The sequence below is a fragment of the Anas platyrhynchos genome, chromosome 1, assembly GCF_047663525.1.
Source record: "Anas platyrhynchos isolate ZD024472 breed Pekin duck chromosome 1, IASCAAS_PekinDuck_T2T, whole genome shotgun sequence".
NCBI lineage: Eukaryota > Metazoa > Chordata > Aves > Anseriformes > Anatidae > Anas > Anas platyrhynchos.
In genome coordinates, this window is record NC_092587.1 from 119917008 (window position 1) to 119936380 (window position 19373).

The 19373-nt window shown below is 34.6% G+C and overlaps 1 protein-coding gene across 16 annotated transcripts in view; it reads right to left on the reverse strand.

Moving 5' to 3' along the window:
• Nucleotides 1–19373, reverse strand: part of DMD (dystrophin) — a 1236775-nt gene that overhangs the window by 610792 nt on the left and 606610 nt on the right. For all 16 annotated transcript variants that reach the window (XM_072027522.1, XM_072027514.1, XM_038175527.2 and 13 more), the window contains one exon: nucleotides 17105–17277. In XM_072027522.1, the coding sequence (XP_071883623.1) occupies nucleotides 17105–17277 (173 nt within the window). The remainder of the gene's footprint in view (nucleotides 1–17104; nucleotides 17278–19373) is intronic.

Here is a 19373-nt window from a genome sequence, read left to right on the forward strand (position 1 = left end):
CCCTTCCACCAGTTCTGGGTACTGGGTATCCAGAGAGCAACCAGTTTTGCCGCTAAAGACTGAGGCAAAGAAGGCATTAAGCACCTCCGCCTTTTCCTCATCTCTTGTAACTAAGTTTCCCCCTGCATCCAGTAAAGGATGGAGATTCTCCCTAGTCCTCCTTTTGGTGTTGATGTATTTATAGAAGCGTTTTTTGTTATCTTTAACGGCAGTAGCCAGATTGAGCTCCAGATGAGCTTTGGCCTTCCTAATCTTGTCCCTGCACAGCCTCGCTACATCCTTATAGTCCTCCCTAGTGGCCTGCCCAATTTTCCAAAGATTATAAACCCTCTTTTTTCTCCTAAGCTCAAGCCACAATTCTCTGTTGAGCCAGGCTGGTCTTCTTCCCCGCTGGCTCATCTTTGGGCGCATGGGAATAGACCGCTCCTGCGCCATTAGGATTTGCCTCTTAAAGAGCGCCCAGCCTTTCTGGACCCCTCTGCCCTTCGGAACCGCCTCCCATGGGACTCCAGAAAAAAAAGAAAAAAAAATTTACAAATCTAACTTCATTTCCAGACAGGAGAAATTATGCCAGAAAAACATCATGAAAAGTTCAATATATGCTATAGAAACTCCATCCTGGTGTTTCCATACAGCATGAGATTACTCTGGGTACATATATTACTCGATGTACATATATTTTTTGAAAGCTTTATAGTTTTCAAAAGGAGATGGTTGATAATTGCTTCAAATTTCTTCTCCCCCATTTTTGTTTGAATGTCGAAAAAGAAGAAAAAAATTAGAAAGAGGAAATGGCACATACAACTCTTTGCATGCCAATTACTATTCTTATTCTTCAAATATAACATTTTTTTATTGTTTTGAATTAAAAAAAAATGAGTACAGTACAGCATCAGAGGCTGAAAATTGTAACTATAGAAGTGCATTATATACATAATTTGTGAATACATGGGATGGTTTATAGAAACAAATTTGCTAATAAACTCATGTTTAGCTGTGATCCTATCTTTGTTCTCAAAGTACTTTTACATTTCTCCATCCTAACTCCTCATAACCCTAGCTTTTCTGGAAGCCTCTCCTATACCTGGCAGAACTCTGAAACTTTCTTTTCATTAAGAAGCAATCAATGGATCTTGCTTGACCATTTACCAATTCATATTTTTGCTTAGCTCTTTAGAAACTCCTTTGGGACAGAAATCACAAGATAGGTTGTCAGACTTCCAAAAAAGGAAGTTGAAAATTTCTCAATTTCCAATCTATGATCCTCTCTAAAACTTCATTCTCTGCCATTAGGATTTTTCTCACCTCCAATGCTGAGAGTTTTGTTTCCCAGCCTCACGATACAAAAGGTTTTTAGGCAGGAAAACCTGGGGAAAAAAATAACAGCAAAATTATAATGTTCCTGAACTTAAAAATTCCCATTTCACAGTATGTTCTGACATTTGACAAGTTGTTCTTTTCTGGAAGAAAAAAAAAAAAAAAAGAGAGAGAGAGAAGGAATCTCATATATTTATGTATTCCCATGAGAGAAAATTCAACTATGTTTGCAAAGTCCTGCTTCAAGATATATAAAAGGAGCTGAGCGGCCCCCTGAGGCTTAAGGAAATTCCACCTTGTCAGATTCTTCCAGTCCATATTTTGTGGTTGTATTTAGGATTTACCATGCTCATAGGGTACTTCCCAGGCAGGCATCTCGGAAACAAGGTTTTCCCTGCTGCAGGATGTGGAAGATGACATCAGTACATAGAATGCCCAAAGATTCAGGGAACTGAACAAAAGATTGTGTATCAAAATTGGAAAGGTGAAGATGCAGTTTAACTGGCACTGTTATTGTGCAAAAGGATTTAAAGATAGTAAAGAGAACTGTTGATCTGTTTAATGCACTGCAGGGACAGACACTCTCATGGTTATTAGAGGAATTTATTTCTAGGCTTGCAGACTCCCACGGTGTCTACTTAACAGCATCAATTCAGAAATGCAGAGATTTGCTCCTTTATATTACTGGCAAACTACTGTGCATGTCATTAATCACCCTGACAATATGAAAATGCAGCATTATTGTGCTAAGTATTTCTATGCCTTACGTTTTGTTGTTTTTTTTTTTTCTCCACTCACCTACCATGTCAAATGCTATAAACACAGATAAAATATACAGTAGTTTGTAGTGAAAAAGGAAAAAAGAAAAATCCTTAAATGAGTCATAATTAAAACGTGCTTAAGCTTGCGATATCTGTATTGAAGTTTTCTAACTTCATTTTCTTGCTTTATTATATTAAAATAATAGTTTCTAAAAATAAGATTCATCATAAGATGACAGATAGTCTGCTTAGCAAAGTCAGAGGCACTCTGTTCCATGACATAAAACTAGCGAACAATAATAAAAAGGGTTAATTCCTACTTTTTTTTTTCTTTTTTATCTAATCTAACTCCCTTTTTACACTGAAATATGAGGGGAAATAGAAATAAGTCAGGAAGGATGGCAGTGCCTTAAAGAGCAGAAAAAGACTCCTGTCACACTCGGTATCAGCTGCGTTTCCGTAGTACACGAAGTACCGGGAATCTGAGCAGAAAAGAACGACCCAGCGATGCCCCAGATCTACGTTTTATCTCAGTTTCCAGCTAGGCAGGGGGTATCTTGTATGCTGGCAGAAAGAGAAAATCCCCTGGAAAGAAGGAAAAGCCGACGTTGGCCCTCCTGTGCCGGCTCAGCGCTGGGCGCACCGCACGCCAAAGCTGCCCCCTAGCGGGGTCCCCGGCCCGTCTGCAGCGCCCACCGCTGCCCGGCTCGGCTCGGCAGTCCCCATCTCTCAGGGATAAGGGACTGAAAGCAGTTGGGAATAGCAGCCCAGCCCTGGAGATCGCAGCCGCCTCTAAATCAGGAAATAAAGGATTCTGACGTTTTACTGTTTCAGAATGCAATGACTGTTCTGGAAGCTGATTTATTATTTTTGTCAGCATCCTATCCTCAGCTGCACTTTTTAAAAAGAGGCTAGGTTTTTATCATACTGGATGCTTTAAAAGCACCTAGATTACGGAATACAATTCTCAGATAATGGATCAAATGTCTACTACCGAGTAAATACTGAATACACAAATCCCACTCATCTGAATACTTTAAAATGTGCTGGTTTTATTATTCTAAACAACTATTGAAAGTATGAATTTTTTGTTGTTGGTGGTTTGTTTGTTTTGTTTTCTCTCTTTGAAAACAGAAACATAAGTATTTCCTTCTACTTCAGAGAGTATATAAATTTGTTGATTGTTGATTTTGTTGCAGTTCAGAGAATATTGAGAACATTCTTCAGCTACATTTTTGTGTTGTACTTTTCAGTAACTATGCTATCAGACAAACATACAACTGTTGATAGACTATTTTGTTCTCTTGTGTATTCTCATTTTCTCTTTAGAGGATTCAGATTAACAAATCTGTCCGTAAGAATTCCTTTTGAAAAGGTAAGGGATTAATATGTGATACCTACTGATGGACTCACATGGCCTGGTATTCCTCTTATTTGTTTTGCTGCGAAAAAAAGTAATCTCACTGAAAATAATATTATTGGAACATAAGGCAGAATTTCAGTTCATGTAGTAGGGATAACTGCAAAAGACAAAGAGGGAATAAAGAGAAAGAAAAATCTCCCTTTCTTGGCCAGGAAGTAGCATAAATCACACCTTTCTTAGGCTGGCAAGAAACAACTTCTTAAATAAATGCTTAATTTAAAGCCAATGAGGCCAACTTCCACATATGCTATGTCTGGAGGTTTCATTTCAAGTTACCTCTGGTGTGGGACAGTAGACGAAGTGCCCAGTTGCAGCAGAAACAAATTGGGTGCATTTCTGGTGTGTATCTTCCGCTTTTGTTGATTCACACTGGAATCCAGTTTAGATGCTCCAAGAGCCCGTCCCAGCACTCATCAAAGCACACTGGGGATGATTCAAATATGAGTTTTCAAAGACCTCTTCTGATCTGAACTAAAGAACTATTGCATCAGATGTACCTTTTGAAGGCCTCCTACTGCCCAGGAAGACCTCCCTAGCAGTAAGTGTTCTTTAACCCTATACCCCAAGTCTAAGCTCACAAGACCACTCATAGAGCTAAACCATATGGCACTCAAGTGTTACAAGTACGTATGATTAAAGCTGAAACCTCCATGCTTCCATTTCTGTAGAACGGACATGTATCTGTGAACAAAATCTGGAACGCAAACTTTACAGACTCATAGAATGGTTTGGGTTGGAAGGGACCTTTAAAGATAATCTAGTTCCAATCTCCCTGCCATGGGGTAAAGATAAGCAGCTTCTTTACATTTCCTTTCTCAGATTGGTTCCAGATAGGACTTCACTGACTCTCCAACTGGCGAAACTTCTAAACTTTATGCTAAAGTTAACCATGTTATCCAGCTACGTTAAAATTAACCATGGCAAAACTGAATGACTAGAGGCAGTTTTGTACATGCATACAGCCATATACACATGGACATGCATAAAGAGGATTTAATTTATAACAGTAAATATTATTATAATTCATAAATCTAATTTATGGCTAAGAAAAGCAGTTCTACAGCCAGACACAGCACCTTACAAAAAAAAAGCTAGTAAAAATGGTAGAAGGGAGACCCTAGTCAAAAAGTGATGAAGGGAAACCAAACAGCACTGGTTTTAGAATAATATCAGCTAGAGCTGCCAATACAAAGCTTGCAGGTTTGAAACAGTGTGAATAAAATGTTGAAGGGTAAGAAGCCTTAGAAGACTTCTTCTAAAAGTTTGTGTAGTTAGAACTGACATTTTCAAGGTTTGATGTGTTGAGAAGCAGGTGCTTGCTTTTCTGCATCACTTCTAAAACATTTGAGAATTCCAGGAAATGGACGGCCCTTCTTTGTTAAATAAAGTGGGCAAATACCTCAGGACCACATTAAATAACCTCTGATTACTAATATAATCTAGAGGTCTATATCAAGCAGGTTCTAAACAGAGACTGCAGGAAATCCTACTGAATAAGTGAGATCTGAAGAGACCAACATCAGAAGGTCTGGATTTCTTTGCAGAATTGTACACTGGATGCAGTATCTCCTACCATGTCAAAATAGTATTGTGTTTTATTCATGATAGTTGAAGACATTAAATAGCTGGACTATTGGAGGTCCTGGACCATGTATTTAAAAGTGTACCTATCACTGTGAGACAGTTTTCAATGTGATTGAATAGTTGAGTTTATATTGCTTTTTTAGAAAGCACATGAATTCATAAATAACAAAATAGAAACTGTTTAATTGTTCAGCAAGGAGCAGTATACAGAATAGTAGTGAAGTTATTAATGGTCTTTTTATTCTTCTGCTTGGTTGCAGGGTAGCATGTAGACTGCCTCACTGTTAGAGAACAGCTCCAAGTGAATAAAAAAAATTTTTTTAAAAAGTAATAATAATAAAAAAATCCAGCTTCCTCTTGCTGTTATGAATACAAGAAAAAACTTTGATGAATAACTTAAACTTTGTGGCTTCTTAATATTTAATATTATGGACATATACCTATACTGCTTTCAAGTTTTAGCTAGCAATCTCATAATTCAAGTCATTTTTCTATTAACTGGTTACTTCCAAAAGGTACAAAATACCCAATTACCAACCTCATAAAATATTTTATAACTTCCCTTTCCCATCCTGTCAAAAACTAGAAAGCATAAAATTATGTACTTATTCATGAAAATAAATCAATAAATACATTGAAAGTACTAAAAATTAAATCTCGTAAGAGCAAATATATTTCACAAGAATGCAATATAAGAAATGTTTTCAAATTTATCTTTTTTAATTTTCAAGATTTGTTCAATAATTGTTCCTTCTAATTTTAATATTTATAAGATATGAAAAGATATAAGATATATATCATCTTATATATCATATAAGATATGAAAAGAGGTATCTTAACTCAACTACTTATAAATACCTCAAAGTAAAAAAACTATAAATAGCAAAACTTTGTAAATTACAATTTACAATTACAATTATAATTTACTTTGTAAATTATTTTATAAATTACGTAACAGTTGGCAGCAATTAAGGTCATTTCCATTCTAAGACTAGTCTTTCTGAGTAATCTTTCCGAGGTCTTCTCCCACCCACCGCCCCAAATGGCATCTACTGTAATAAGTACTCCCAAGGAAAATTAGTGAGAAGAATGAAGCAGCCATTCAGTATATTCAATTTATCCTTTGGCTATCACATCAGTGTGTGCACAACTATGTGCATGCACACTTACCCTTGCTTGTTCTGCACTAGGAAATGCTTAACATTCAAGAAACAAGCTCTACATAATTATTTCTTGAAGAAAATGAATACTGCAAAACCCAAACATTTTCACCAATGTTTTTCACTAAGTTTTCAAATAGAAGTACATAAAAAAAAAAAGTTCTGAAACCATCATGTAGAAAATTCTGAAAATTTGAAAAAGAGACAGAGTTCTATAAAAATAAAGCTTCCAAAAGGCTGAAAAAGATAACGAGCCTTAAAAAAAAAAAAAAAAAAAAAAAAAAAAAAGGGAGAACCCAACAACAGCTTTCAAATACCTGTGAGAAGGTCACAAATAAGATGCTGCCAAGCTCTTTCCAAGGGTGCATGCTGGGAGGATGAGAGGCAACAGGCATAAAGTACATCGAGATGCTCAGAACAGATATAAGACAAAAAAAAAATCATCATGAGAACAATCACAATGTGGAACAGGTTCCCAAGAGGTGGCGCAGTCTCCATTATTAGAGATTTTCCAGATCTGCCTAGCCAAAGCCCTGAGCAACCTGGTCACCCAAAGATGACCCTGCTTTGCACAGGGTCCTAAGGTCCCTTCCAACCTGAATTATTCTGTGATGTTATGACATTAAGGAAATTAAAATCTTTCACACATCAACAGAGCTACATCTTACAAAACACTTTGATGAATATCTGCGGACAGATGGAAAATTAAGGAGCAAGGACTAATCACACAGGGATAAGTTCCTAAAAGTGATTCTAGTGACTTTCATTATGATTAACAGGCTAAGAAAATAAAAGGTTCTATTTTTAACCTAAGAAAATTAGGCTTTAGTGGTTGTGCTGTCTATCATTCATTTCCCACAATAAAATAATAATATTCTGAATAATAATAATAATATTTTTCTAGCTTTTTTAGCCACTTTCAAGCAAATCTGACAGGAAAATCAGTCTCAAAGATAACTGCAGTTACAAATGTTTTTTTTTTGAAAATTGGTTGGCGGGGAGAAGAGTGAACATCCTGTTTGTGTTGTCCCACAGGAAAAGACAAACATAGTGTCACTGTAGTCCATTTTGTTTGGCAGCTGTATTCCAGCCAGCCAATCAATACACAAATTGATCCAGGGTACAGGTATGTTCTTTATACTGTGTTAAACATATGTGAATTTTTGTTATTGTTTTCAAACCTTGGCAACCACTTCTTTTAAATTTTGCTGCTTTCATACAATACTTGTAGACTCATAGATCATCCACCCTGAACTAAGACTATATAATGTTATATTATCACCATGTTGCTCTAATACATAGAGAACTGACTCAATGTCTTAATGAAATTATTACTAAAACCCAATTTTCTTGACTGATATCATGCATAATGATACAGTAGAACAGCAAAATAATTGTCTTATTTATTTTAGTATAACTTTTGAAAGAATGTTTTCAAGCTCATGCTATGAATTAATCCCTCTTTTATGGGAAAAGCAACCAGACACTTAAGATAATTACAGATCAGATTAGATGTCTTAAAATTAAAATCTAGTCTAAAAGAAAATTATATACTCCAGGAGGCAAGAAAGAATATAATATCAGAAAGAGATACTTGCAGTGGATCAATGGTATTGTTCCTCCAAAATAACAGCAAACAGGCATATTACTTTTACAGAAAATATCTGCAGTGCTCTGCTTCACTTTAAGAAGTCAATTTCCCTTCCGTGTTAAATAAAACAATATTATCTGTGAATCCCCTGATGAATAGATACAGGGCTAAATTATCTCAAGCATATAGACTAAAAAAAAAAAAAATGGAACAGGAACTACTCTTGCAATTTGCAATGTATCTAGTGCTATAATGAAAACAAATTTTGTTCCATAATTTTCGGGATCAAACCAGAAGTCTTGAGTGGAATTTGCACAAAGCGCAAAAAAAAGTTGTGCTTTGCACAAAGTTTAAACAAGAACTCACCCTTCAAGAAAAATAAATTTGAATGATCACCTCTACTGAGTTACTGAAGCTCACCTGGATGAAAGGCTAAACTTCCTAAGTGTTCCAATTGTCACTACCAAGATCTGTGACTACCACAGAACTTGCTACTTTGTACTCCAAATGTAATGTGCACCTCCTTTGACTCTGATATATATGGTATGTAAAAAAAGAAATTTTTTTTTTTTTTTAAAAAAAAAGAACTCAAACTGCCTTGGAAGAAGAAAGAGAAAATCATATTTATTAGAAGATAGCTACAACACGAATGCAGCAGAGAAATGACAGTGACAAAAGCTGTATAAAACAGAAAATTATATCTTCTGAATTCATCTACAGATGTTAAAAGACTAGGCTGCCTCTGCTGTCAAAAAATGTTCTTCCAGGAGGAACTTAAAGGTAGGCGTACACTACACCACAGCAACTACAGAGCAGCAATTCTTTAAGAAGCATCAAGGGAATTCTTCAAAAAACACACTTTAGAACATCTGTTTTGTTGAACCCAATAGCAGTTCTTGCAACAGAATCTCTCATTCAGTGCACAGTTGACCAAATATTCAACTAGCTAAAAAATGCTTTGTACATCACAACCTAATGATCCAATACCAACAGTGAAAACGTACCTTAATTGTCTACACTTAAAGAAAGTAATAAAGTCATCACAAATAGGGCATCAGACTTGAGGACATACTGCAACTCTCTTAGGCTATGCCTACATAGATAGCCGCAGCTGAGGATGAATGAGAATGCCAATGGTTTGAGATGGCTAGATATAAATCAGGGGTTTCTGTGAAATTACATAGCTGCACCAACATATCATTTCTCTAAAGCAAGTATATCCTGCTTTCCAGCCATGTCTGTTAGCTTATGACACTAACTACCATGTTATATTATTTTTGATATCTCACACGAAGGCCCAAGATAGTTAATTTCCAGGCAACTCTAAGCCTATTTGCTTCTGGTCATATTTGCCTTCATACATATTTGCATTTTCATAGTTCTACAGCCCACATACTCATGACTAAACTCTAACATTTCCCAGATTTTTTAGTGTAATTCTTTGCTTCAGTCTGAACAGCAGAAGAAACCACTACAATGAAGAAATCAATACAATGACTTTTGTATGAATGTAATGTTTTTTTTTGTCACTGAGAATTTTACAGTAAAGTATACTGTTATGAGAATCACTAGGTTTAGTGGTTAGTGACTTAAAAACACTCAAGATTTTTTTTTTTTCCATTGAAACATGCTGCATGGGCAGCACAAACACAAGCTATTTCAGATGAGATAATAAGACCTATGTAACAAAAGTAATTCTGAATTATTTATTTTCAGTTTTATTCTACTCCACAAGTTCCTTCAATTCCCATATCACGAACTGTATGCATTAAGCTCTAAAACTATCTGTATGACAGTGATTCAATAAATGTCTTCACCAAAGCTACAATATTATTTCTCATCCTGCCTCAAATTTGCTATATAAACTTTAACAAATAATTTTAAATTTTACTTGTCACTATTCCATTTAGAATGTATGAATAAAAATTAGAATTCCATGTAGAATTTAGAATGTCTTATGTATATATTAGGTCATGAAAACAGGTATTTTAATAGGAATATATAAGGCAAATTATTTTCCAGATTATATTGTAAAATTAATCTTTCTAGTTACAATCTAGACAACAAAAAATATCCCCATATATTTTGGGTTTCTTTACATTCTAAATATTGACAGAAAGCCATATCTAGACTGACAATAATAAATGCATTTTTACATTATCTTATGCGTGTTTGTCATACAGCATTTTATACTTGTTTGCAAACAATTAAGGAACCAATGAAACCTACCAATATGTTAACTTGATGGTGTGATATTGTGGAGGCAAACCAAGTGTCAAATCTGTTGCATGAATTAGATTCTAAGACAACTGCCAGGCACTTTTATAACTTATGTATGGTACGGAAATAAATTAACTAATGCTAGCTGAATGGGTCAATTATTATAAGCTGCTTCCATGCTTTCTTTTTCAAAAATTAAAAAACAAAAACAAAAACAAAAACAAAAAAAAACCACCAAACCACATTTGAGCTTCTGTGAAAGCGAGGGGAAAAAAAAAAAAAAAAGCCTACCTCTAATGTAACTAAGGCATGGTGGCTATTTTGAGATTTGCATTTGAAAGGAAATAATTTTCTTCTCTCATTAAAGATGACATCCTGTCCTGGCTTTACCTCATGTATTGAATCCTATGCTTTCAACAAGTTGCAGTCTTCCCTGTACTGCAATAAATCCAGTTAGCATTCATTCTTGTCATTCACTTTGTCAGAGGTAAGGCGAGGAACAAAGAAATGGAAAAGAGATCTATAACAACATTTTTACATGTAAATGGACACTCAGATGGGGATTAAGGCCTAAACACAATTTTATAGCTGTATTTTAATGAAAAATCCATACAAGATTGGCACAGGATGCATAAGAGTTGTATGCTTTCAAAGTAAGAGATTGAGGCCATGCAGGATATCTTCAGGCATCTAGATGTTTCTAGAAACCTGTATTTAAACAACTATATTTCCTCAGTATTTTAAACCTGCCTGGCTTTGCACTCATCAATGCCTTATAGATATTATCCTAAAATTATCCTATTCTAAAAAGAGAGCCAGACAGTAAGTAGGTCCCTGGTCTGTATCCAGATGTCTTAATATCCTATCTACATGTTTTCATCTAATAGAGCACATAGGTGGGATCTGATTCAGATGCCATAGATGAGCCAGATGAGGCTTACCAGTGGCTGTTTCTGCACCTATATAGGAGAAAAACAGTGATGTTCTCTGTGCTTCTTTTTTTTCTGTTATCTTGATCCACACATCAGATCAGCTCTCAACTCAACAGCATTTATTAGTAAGTGATTATAACAAATGCTACAGTGAGGTGTTAAAAAATATGACCACAAAATAGTTACATCTCTGCCAATGAAAAGAATATTATAATAAATGCTTTTCATCAGGCCTTATCAAGTTCTGAGTATCAACAGCTAATTTGCAAGGCAACTCACAAATGATTACCAATTGCACTGCTATCCAAAAATGAACTTTCTTTATGGTTTGTTCTTGTTACTATAAATATTGTTAGCTGTTTGTCACTTTTATAATACTGCCAACCTGTTTTGGCACCATTATTATGGATTTGGGATCTTTTCCTTGGTCAGAGAAGGGCTCTTGGTGTCCCTGCTTGAGCAGGTGGGGTTGAACCAGATGACCTCCAGAGATTCCTTCCTACCTCAGCCATTCTGTGATTCATGATCAGCTAATAAAAACCATTTTACAAAATATTTTTTTCTGATATAACTAAGACTGACATGTGACTTTATCATCTTTTCAGAATTAAAAACATTTTGTAAGGATATCTGATATGAACTTTCCCCAAATCTCTCAGAACATTTAAGTTTACTTAGATTTCAGATTAATTAGATGAGCATTAGTCTAGTCTGTAAGGTATGCTCTGGAAAATAATTCTTAAATAAAACATGAAAAAGACAAAAAATAGTTTTCTGAAAACTAATAGTAGGCTCTTTAAGACTGTAAGAAGAAAACAGTTTAAAAATGTTTAAGGTCTACAATATCTGTTAAACAAGTATTTTGCTTTTAAATTAACATCTTTTGAGAATTTCTCCATTTTTTTTCTGCCTTGTGCTTCTAGGTATTATATCCTTTGTGAATGATTTGCAACACCAATAGAATAATTTAAAATGAATATATTGTTGGTCTATTCTGGAAAAGTTTATTGCACTTTATTGATCCAGTAACTGTTAGAAAGGAACACTTTCAGAGAGTACGTGCTGTTGTTCACAGTAACAAGACTGTGGCAATAAATATCCTTAGAATACAATATCCTGACAAGAGAAAAAAGGTCTTCCAAAAGTGTTGACAAGATATTATGTAGACAATCTTTAAAACATCTATTTTCTAATATAGATTTAGTAATTTTTTTTTCAGTTATTGTGTGTTGTTACTGAAGATTTAAAGGGACCTGTAGTGATTTCCTAAATATTAATAACTAATACAAAAATACACTGGATAAAACTGCTAAAAAGAAGGGAGACTATTGTTAAATTCAGGTATAGTGACAGGAAAACTTACAGTATCTCAATGATTATTCTTATTGGCACTTTAACATACTCTACATACTCTACATACATACATCTTTAACATACTCTACAACATTCAGATTGCAACCTTAATGCGACTATTGAAAAAAACATAAAAATTTAGTATCTCAAGTACACAGGTTGAAGTTACAAATTAAATGAGTTAGGCTCACAAAAAACAAATCATGGCACTGCTGCTGCTGTTTCCCAGGGTTTGCTATGTACTCTGAAAACAAAGAAGCAAATTCCACTTGGAATGAGATGGTGTCACCCCATACATCTGTCAAAAGCACAATCACTGATCATGTTGTGAAATTAATTTGTACAGAAAAAAAAAAATATCACCTCCTATTAAGAAACAATGATAGACCTAGGCTATCTGTTGCAGACTAATTTTTAAGTACATGAGTTTGTGAAAAAAGCAAAAATTTGCATTCATCCTACGTTTCTGAAAGGCAAACAACTTTACAACTAAAAGAGCACAGAAAGGATGATCCCAGCATTTTTAATTGTACTTTTGCATTTAAATATTTCCTGTTATTTTACAGCAAGTACACTTACTCAAATATAGGCAAAACACTATAGTGACAATGTGAAGCGGCAAGGTTTTCAAAGACTTTAGAAGACTGGAGTTGTAATGCTATTTGAGTATGTATGATCACAATGAATTTCATTAAAATTGGCATGCTTTCTGTTGTAAAACAAATTAAAAATGTATTTTGTTTTCTTAGCAAAAGGAACACACTAAAGTTAATTATGAAGTATATAGATATAAATTGGGACTTCCTGGAAATCTATTTCACACCAAAGATGAAAGATTTCCAGAATACGCTAACACAATATGCAGCTAAACTTCAAATATCTTAATGTTATCTACAATTAATAACTTATTACTTAAAAAAATAGTGAAGATTGGGATTAATATCCAAAGATAAAGACAGAGGTATATTTCTTTGCATTACAATTTGGTGTGTTTTTTAGAGACGGCAAATAAAAGTAATGCAAAGAACAATTACTTCATCTTTATTTTCTTTGCCAAATAAACAATCTGTGCTTTAATATAAGCTTCTAAGGCTTTTAGTAACATGTGAGATGGCAGTGTACAAACCCTTCTTTCCATTCCACCTGAAGTCCTAAAGAGCACCTGATTTACACATGTCCAATTTCTACAAAGTAATAAGTGTAATTTCCTCAGAATTGACCTTAGATTTTTTTCAACTGTTTGTATAGAGTATTCATGACTTCTAAGTAGTGCACAAACACTTAAAAATTAATTTTCAGTTCTGCCTATGTCTAATATACAAATTTACTAAAAATAAAATAAAAAAATCCCTACAGAAATGTTTTTCCTTTGATCCACCTATTTGCAATCACTATTAAACAAGACTTACTCAGATATTAGATTTTAACTGAATTTCTCCTCTTGGGTCTGGTGCCAAGATGTTCGGAGTGGCCAACATCAGCCTCTATTGCTGTCAACTTCAGAAGTGAACATATTCCTTTTCCATGCTACATTAAGAGCAGACATTTTAGCTCCAGTGATTTTTTCTAGTAACTATGTAGTGAACTCATACATCAGCCACTACATGCTAATTTAGCCTATACAATAAAAATATTACTGAAAAATAGTCAGAAGTTATCCTATACATGACAAAACTATATTGAAAATAAATGAAGAGATTTTGTTGAAGTTTTGCTTGCCTACATACGGTTGTATTGGAAAATGACAAAATATTCTCCAAAGTTGTACACTGCAATCTCAGCTCAGGGAGACTTACTGAAAGTAACTTACTGAAACTTACTGAAGTGATACTAGAATAGCAGTAACTTTATTTATAAAATATGAACTTTAATGGGAATTCAACATGAATGTTTCTATTTATTTTTATGAGATTTAGAGTAAGCTCTCTGCTAATAACTGTGAAGGTAATGAAAGCTCTTCTGTGTTCCAGCTATCACAGAGATCATTGTCTCTGCATTTACTTAAATAATAATTTCCTAATAATTACTTATTACAACCTTTTGATTACCTAAATCCAATATTCATAAATGAAAAAATAATAGTAAATTTCTTTCTGGATTCTTTCAAACATATAATGCATACTTTCTCTAACACTCCCTTGAAAGCAAGAGAGTGTTCCAATAATACTTCCAAAACTGTCTTAAAACATCATCATCAGTAATGCTTCTCATAAACACAGGTTCATCGATGTCTCAATGGAAGACTTACACTGATGGTTTCATCCCTCACAGATACAAACAGCTACAAGCAAAATGCTGAAGGCTGTATTGTCTTCTTTCATCTTCTCCCAAGCATTTGTGTGCAGTCCATTTTGTGTGCACCTTACAAAACTGCAGAAGCTACAGGGACCATCTCAGAGTTCAAGAAAACAGTGACACAGTAAAACTGACACTACAAATGAAATATTTAAAAGAAAACAAAAAGTGTGTGATTCCAGACAGCAGTCAAAGCTTATCACCTTGAGTTGGTGCCAATCATACTAAAAGAGGAATGCACCCCCAGGCAAACTCCAGATGGAAGAAAAATCATATTTTATACTTCTCTAGTACCATTACCTGAAGATTTCAAAATATTTGACAAACATTAGTTCATTTTACTTCCAAATACTTTCTGCAGCTGGCTAAATATCACTGTAGTCCAAATAAGGGATAAACTGTCAGTGTTGGGGGACCAAGCTTTCAGCTAAGAGTACATCCTTGCTATGCATCAGTGGAAGAAAATGCACGTGGGGAGATTCTGAAGGTTTCTCACAGCTTGGTCTCTGAGTTATTGAGACCAATAACTAAAAAAAGTTTGGTCAAAGCCACCTCTGGAAAAAGTGCAACACCAAATATCCCCAGTTTTTATTATCTGTGAGAGCAGCTCTTGTGGTTTAGCCCAGGCAGGCAGCTAAATACCAGATAGCTCTGACTCTCCCCAGATGGGATGGGGGAAAGAATCGGAGAGGGAAAAGTGCAAGAACTCATGGTTTGAGATAAAGACAGTTTACCAGGTAAAGCAAAAAACATAGCCAAGCAAAACAAAATAGGGAATTCATTCACTACTTCCCATTAGCAGCAGGTGTTCAGCCATGTCCAGGAAAGCAGGGCACATCATATGTAGTAGTTTACTGGGAAGACAAATGGCATCACTCTGAATGTCCCCTCTTCCTCCTTTACCCCAGCTTTTATTTCTGAGCATGATACCATACAGTATGGGATACCCCTTTGGCCAGTCTGGTTCAACTGTCCCAGCTGTGACCTCCCCAGTTTCTTGTGCACCCCTAGCCTCCTCACTGATAGGGCAGCACAAGGATCTGAAAAGTCCTGGGCTCTGTGCAAGTGCTTCTCTGCAGCAACTAAAAACTATCACCACAGTTTTCATCAAAAATCCAAACCACAATTTCATGTGAGCCTTTACAAAGAAAATTAACTCAGTCCCAGCCAAAATCATGACAGCAGCTTGGCTCCAGACTTTGCTTCTGACTTATTCTTCATTTTTGTATATGTCATCATGACAAACAGAAGAACTTCTCTTACCACACTAGAACAATATAATATATTATATATACTTCAAAAAGAGTTAAATGCATATTAGAATCTCAAAATTTAGCTATGTCTGAAGATCCAATCTTGTAAAATTCCAATGAACTGACAATTTCAATTAACAGGACTATTCTTCCATATATACATATTTTCACTATCACATTAATAGTTTACATTCTCAGAATTGTCATGGACTATTTGTGGTAATTCAATAAATGTTTTAAACTATAACCTTTTATTTACAGTAAACTTATTTGTTAACTCTCAAATAACTCATACCACAAAAAAAAAACCAACCTTCCACCACCACCAAAAACAATAAAGCACGTCCCATAAATCAGAAACTTTGTTGTATCACTGCCATTAATATCTCATATACCATCAAATTAAAGAATTGGAAGAGCAATTCTAGAAAGTATAAACCTAGGTATTGTATTGCAAGATGCCAAAAATTTTCAACTTCGGGTATTGATAATAAATGACTGGATTGCTAGTCTCCGTTATGTTACTAATGAGCCACAATCAACAAAATAGGTTTCACTCAATTTGCTTCAGAATGCAATTCCCAGATTACAAGTACTACATAGAATATACTAAGAGAAAAAAAAAAGTACCATGTGTACCATGAGATCACAAATTTATTATCCTTTTAATACCTTTCTATATTTCTCTTCATTCTCTTGACTTACTGTATGACTTCTAATATACAGAGATACTTATAAAAAGATGACACTGGATTTAGAGCTGCTAATAATTCTAACTATGCTTCTTAGATATAAAGTGAGAACTGTTCCTGGAATTAGTAAATCCTTTATAATTACAAGGGATTTTACTCAGATACTCCTATCACAGGTTAAGATGTTTATATCAATAACGCTGTGTACAAGTACATTAGAATAACTAATAATAACTCACAGTAAAGGTATATATCATTTTAGTGACAAAGAAATATATAAGCAATACCCTGTTAGGTTTTCATCCAATGCTAATGATAGTTGGTCATTATATTTTTAATTTTACAAAAATGCTTATGAAATAAATAGCAAATTTCTATATACTTTCTATTTTCAGTTAGGAGAAAGTATGGTTTGCAGCTTTAAAATGTATTTCTACAAGAAGGAGAATAGGAAACATACACCAATAGTAAAACAAAAACTAAAGGATGTCATCAGAAATAACAATTTTTAGAAGGTACTTACGCCTGTCGGTCCCTGTACATCTTGTTAACTTTCTCCCATTGGAAATTAAGCTGAGTCAGCTTGTCTTGTATATTTGCTGCTTCCCTTGGTGTAGCACTTTGCAAAGCTGGTATCTTCTTGCTGTGAATAATATCTATATGACCCTGCAGTCTCCCCAGGCGATCTTTAATGTTCTGTAATATCAAGATTTTAAAAAGGAAAACAAAACATCAGCTGTAAAAAAAAAACACAACAACATTGTTCATAAGCAAAAGAAAGGGGAGGAAAATGTACATTAAGCAGCAGCCTGGAAAATAATAACAATTTTACAATACAACCAGGTAGTAATGCCCATCCTTTCTTTGAAGACATAATTAACTATAGCTGAGAAAGGTGATGGCTGGAGGGAAGCAAAGTGCTGTTAATTCAGTCACTCATTAATTCCCCTACGACAAGGTTACAACTGTTTTAACCCCATTTCTTCTTAAGAAAGCAGAACAAAGTCCCATTTTACAGGCTTATGTTTAAGAGTGTTTTTTAAGTGTTTTTTAATTATTTGCTGTTTAGGCTCCTCTTTTGTACTTGTTTCAGCAGATACTACACAGAAGTTACAGCATGAGAAAAGTAGCTTATCAGGTATCACTGTTTTTGCCTTTTGCTGGATATTCACAACCCAATATTTGCAGTTCTTAGTCATTTCTTCCTATTAACACTCAGTTCTTTGTGTTTCAGAGTAAGACAAAATAGTCAACAGTATTCCTTCATAAATGCATAATGCCCTCTGTTGGAAAAACAAGGAAGAAAAACTGAATTTACTTGGGGCCCTTAACATCTTTAAAGTGTGTGAAAACATTCAAATCTTCATACTTTGTCAATGGCCATTCATTAGCCAACTATCAATCCGCTCACCACCATGGCTGAATTACACAGATTTTTGTTATTTTTTCCTCGATAAACAATATTTAAATACGTTGTGCATCTTGTGAGCTAGGTGGGGTTCAACAGCTCTCTTTCTACTAAATCTTTTAAAATCATTTGAATGACTGAATTTGTTGGAAAACTCAATGCTGAGTTTATTGTCATAAACTTTGTACTGACTTCACTATAAAGTATTAAACGTAACAAGAAGTCATACCGGAGACTTTCTTCTTGTGAATCCATATGTATGTAATAAAGCCCTTAAGCAGAGGATTTCATGATACATTTCAGTCTACCATGAACGAAAGCACAGATTGGTACTTCTATGATTTTCTTGTTCTTTACCAGGAGGAAGACACAAATATATTTTGGATCCACCAAAAACCACAAGTTACATAAGCTTGCCTTTCAACCTCATGTTGTAAATACTAAAGCCAGAGAAACAGCTGCTGGTTTTGAAGGAAAAGCATGCCTTTTATACAACTAATTTATACAGCTGTCATATCGATATGACATGATATATGATGTTACAGTCCTGGTAACATACAACATAGTATAACCAGAAAGGAAACTCAAGCAAAATGAATGCTTCTGAAATGCATGTTAACCATTCATTCTTTAAAACTTTTAATTTCTGTTTCTTCCAGGTGTCCTCTGGCCTCAGTGCCACAAGGAATGTGATACTTGTTTTAGGGGTTTTATTTTTCTTTCTATGGTATTTCTGTTTGGAAGTAAAATGTTCTTTCTTCCAGATTAGTCAAGATACCCATGTTAAGAAAGAACATGTCAAATCTGGTAATTTCCTTCAGCAAATCAAAAACATTTATTCACTAAAATGAACTCAATTCTTTTGAAAAGCTCTTGGCATTGTTCCTTACAAAGCTGAACTTCCTGTTATACATCTTGCTGCATAAATAAAATGAAGCAAGGCATGAAAGAATTTAAATAGACACTTTGGGTTGGTGACTGCATCAATCTGTCTCTAGTATAAAGTTAGACTTCAATTTTCTGAAGTTTGTAATGTTAAGACTTCTCCTTCTTCATAATGAAAGGCTAACAACTATGGCAATTTAAGCATTTGAAACAATAATTTGGATGGTGCAAACAAAGCTCACAAAAATCTGGACAAAACTAGACAAATCATCTGATATACCAGTGAGATCCTAAAAGCCTCAGATGATTATTGTGATAGGTATACACAAATAGCAGTGCAAAAATTAAAGTCTTCTTATTACATTGTTATAGTATCTAGCTATTTCTCACCATTCCTGCTTTTTAATGAATTCCTAATACAGGCATGCACATGTCTTGCTGCAATTGCTCCACAAAGATACGTATACTATCTGCATAAAAATCTAGTCATATTCAACTC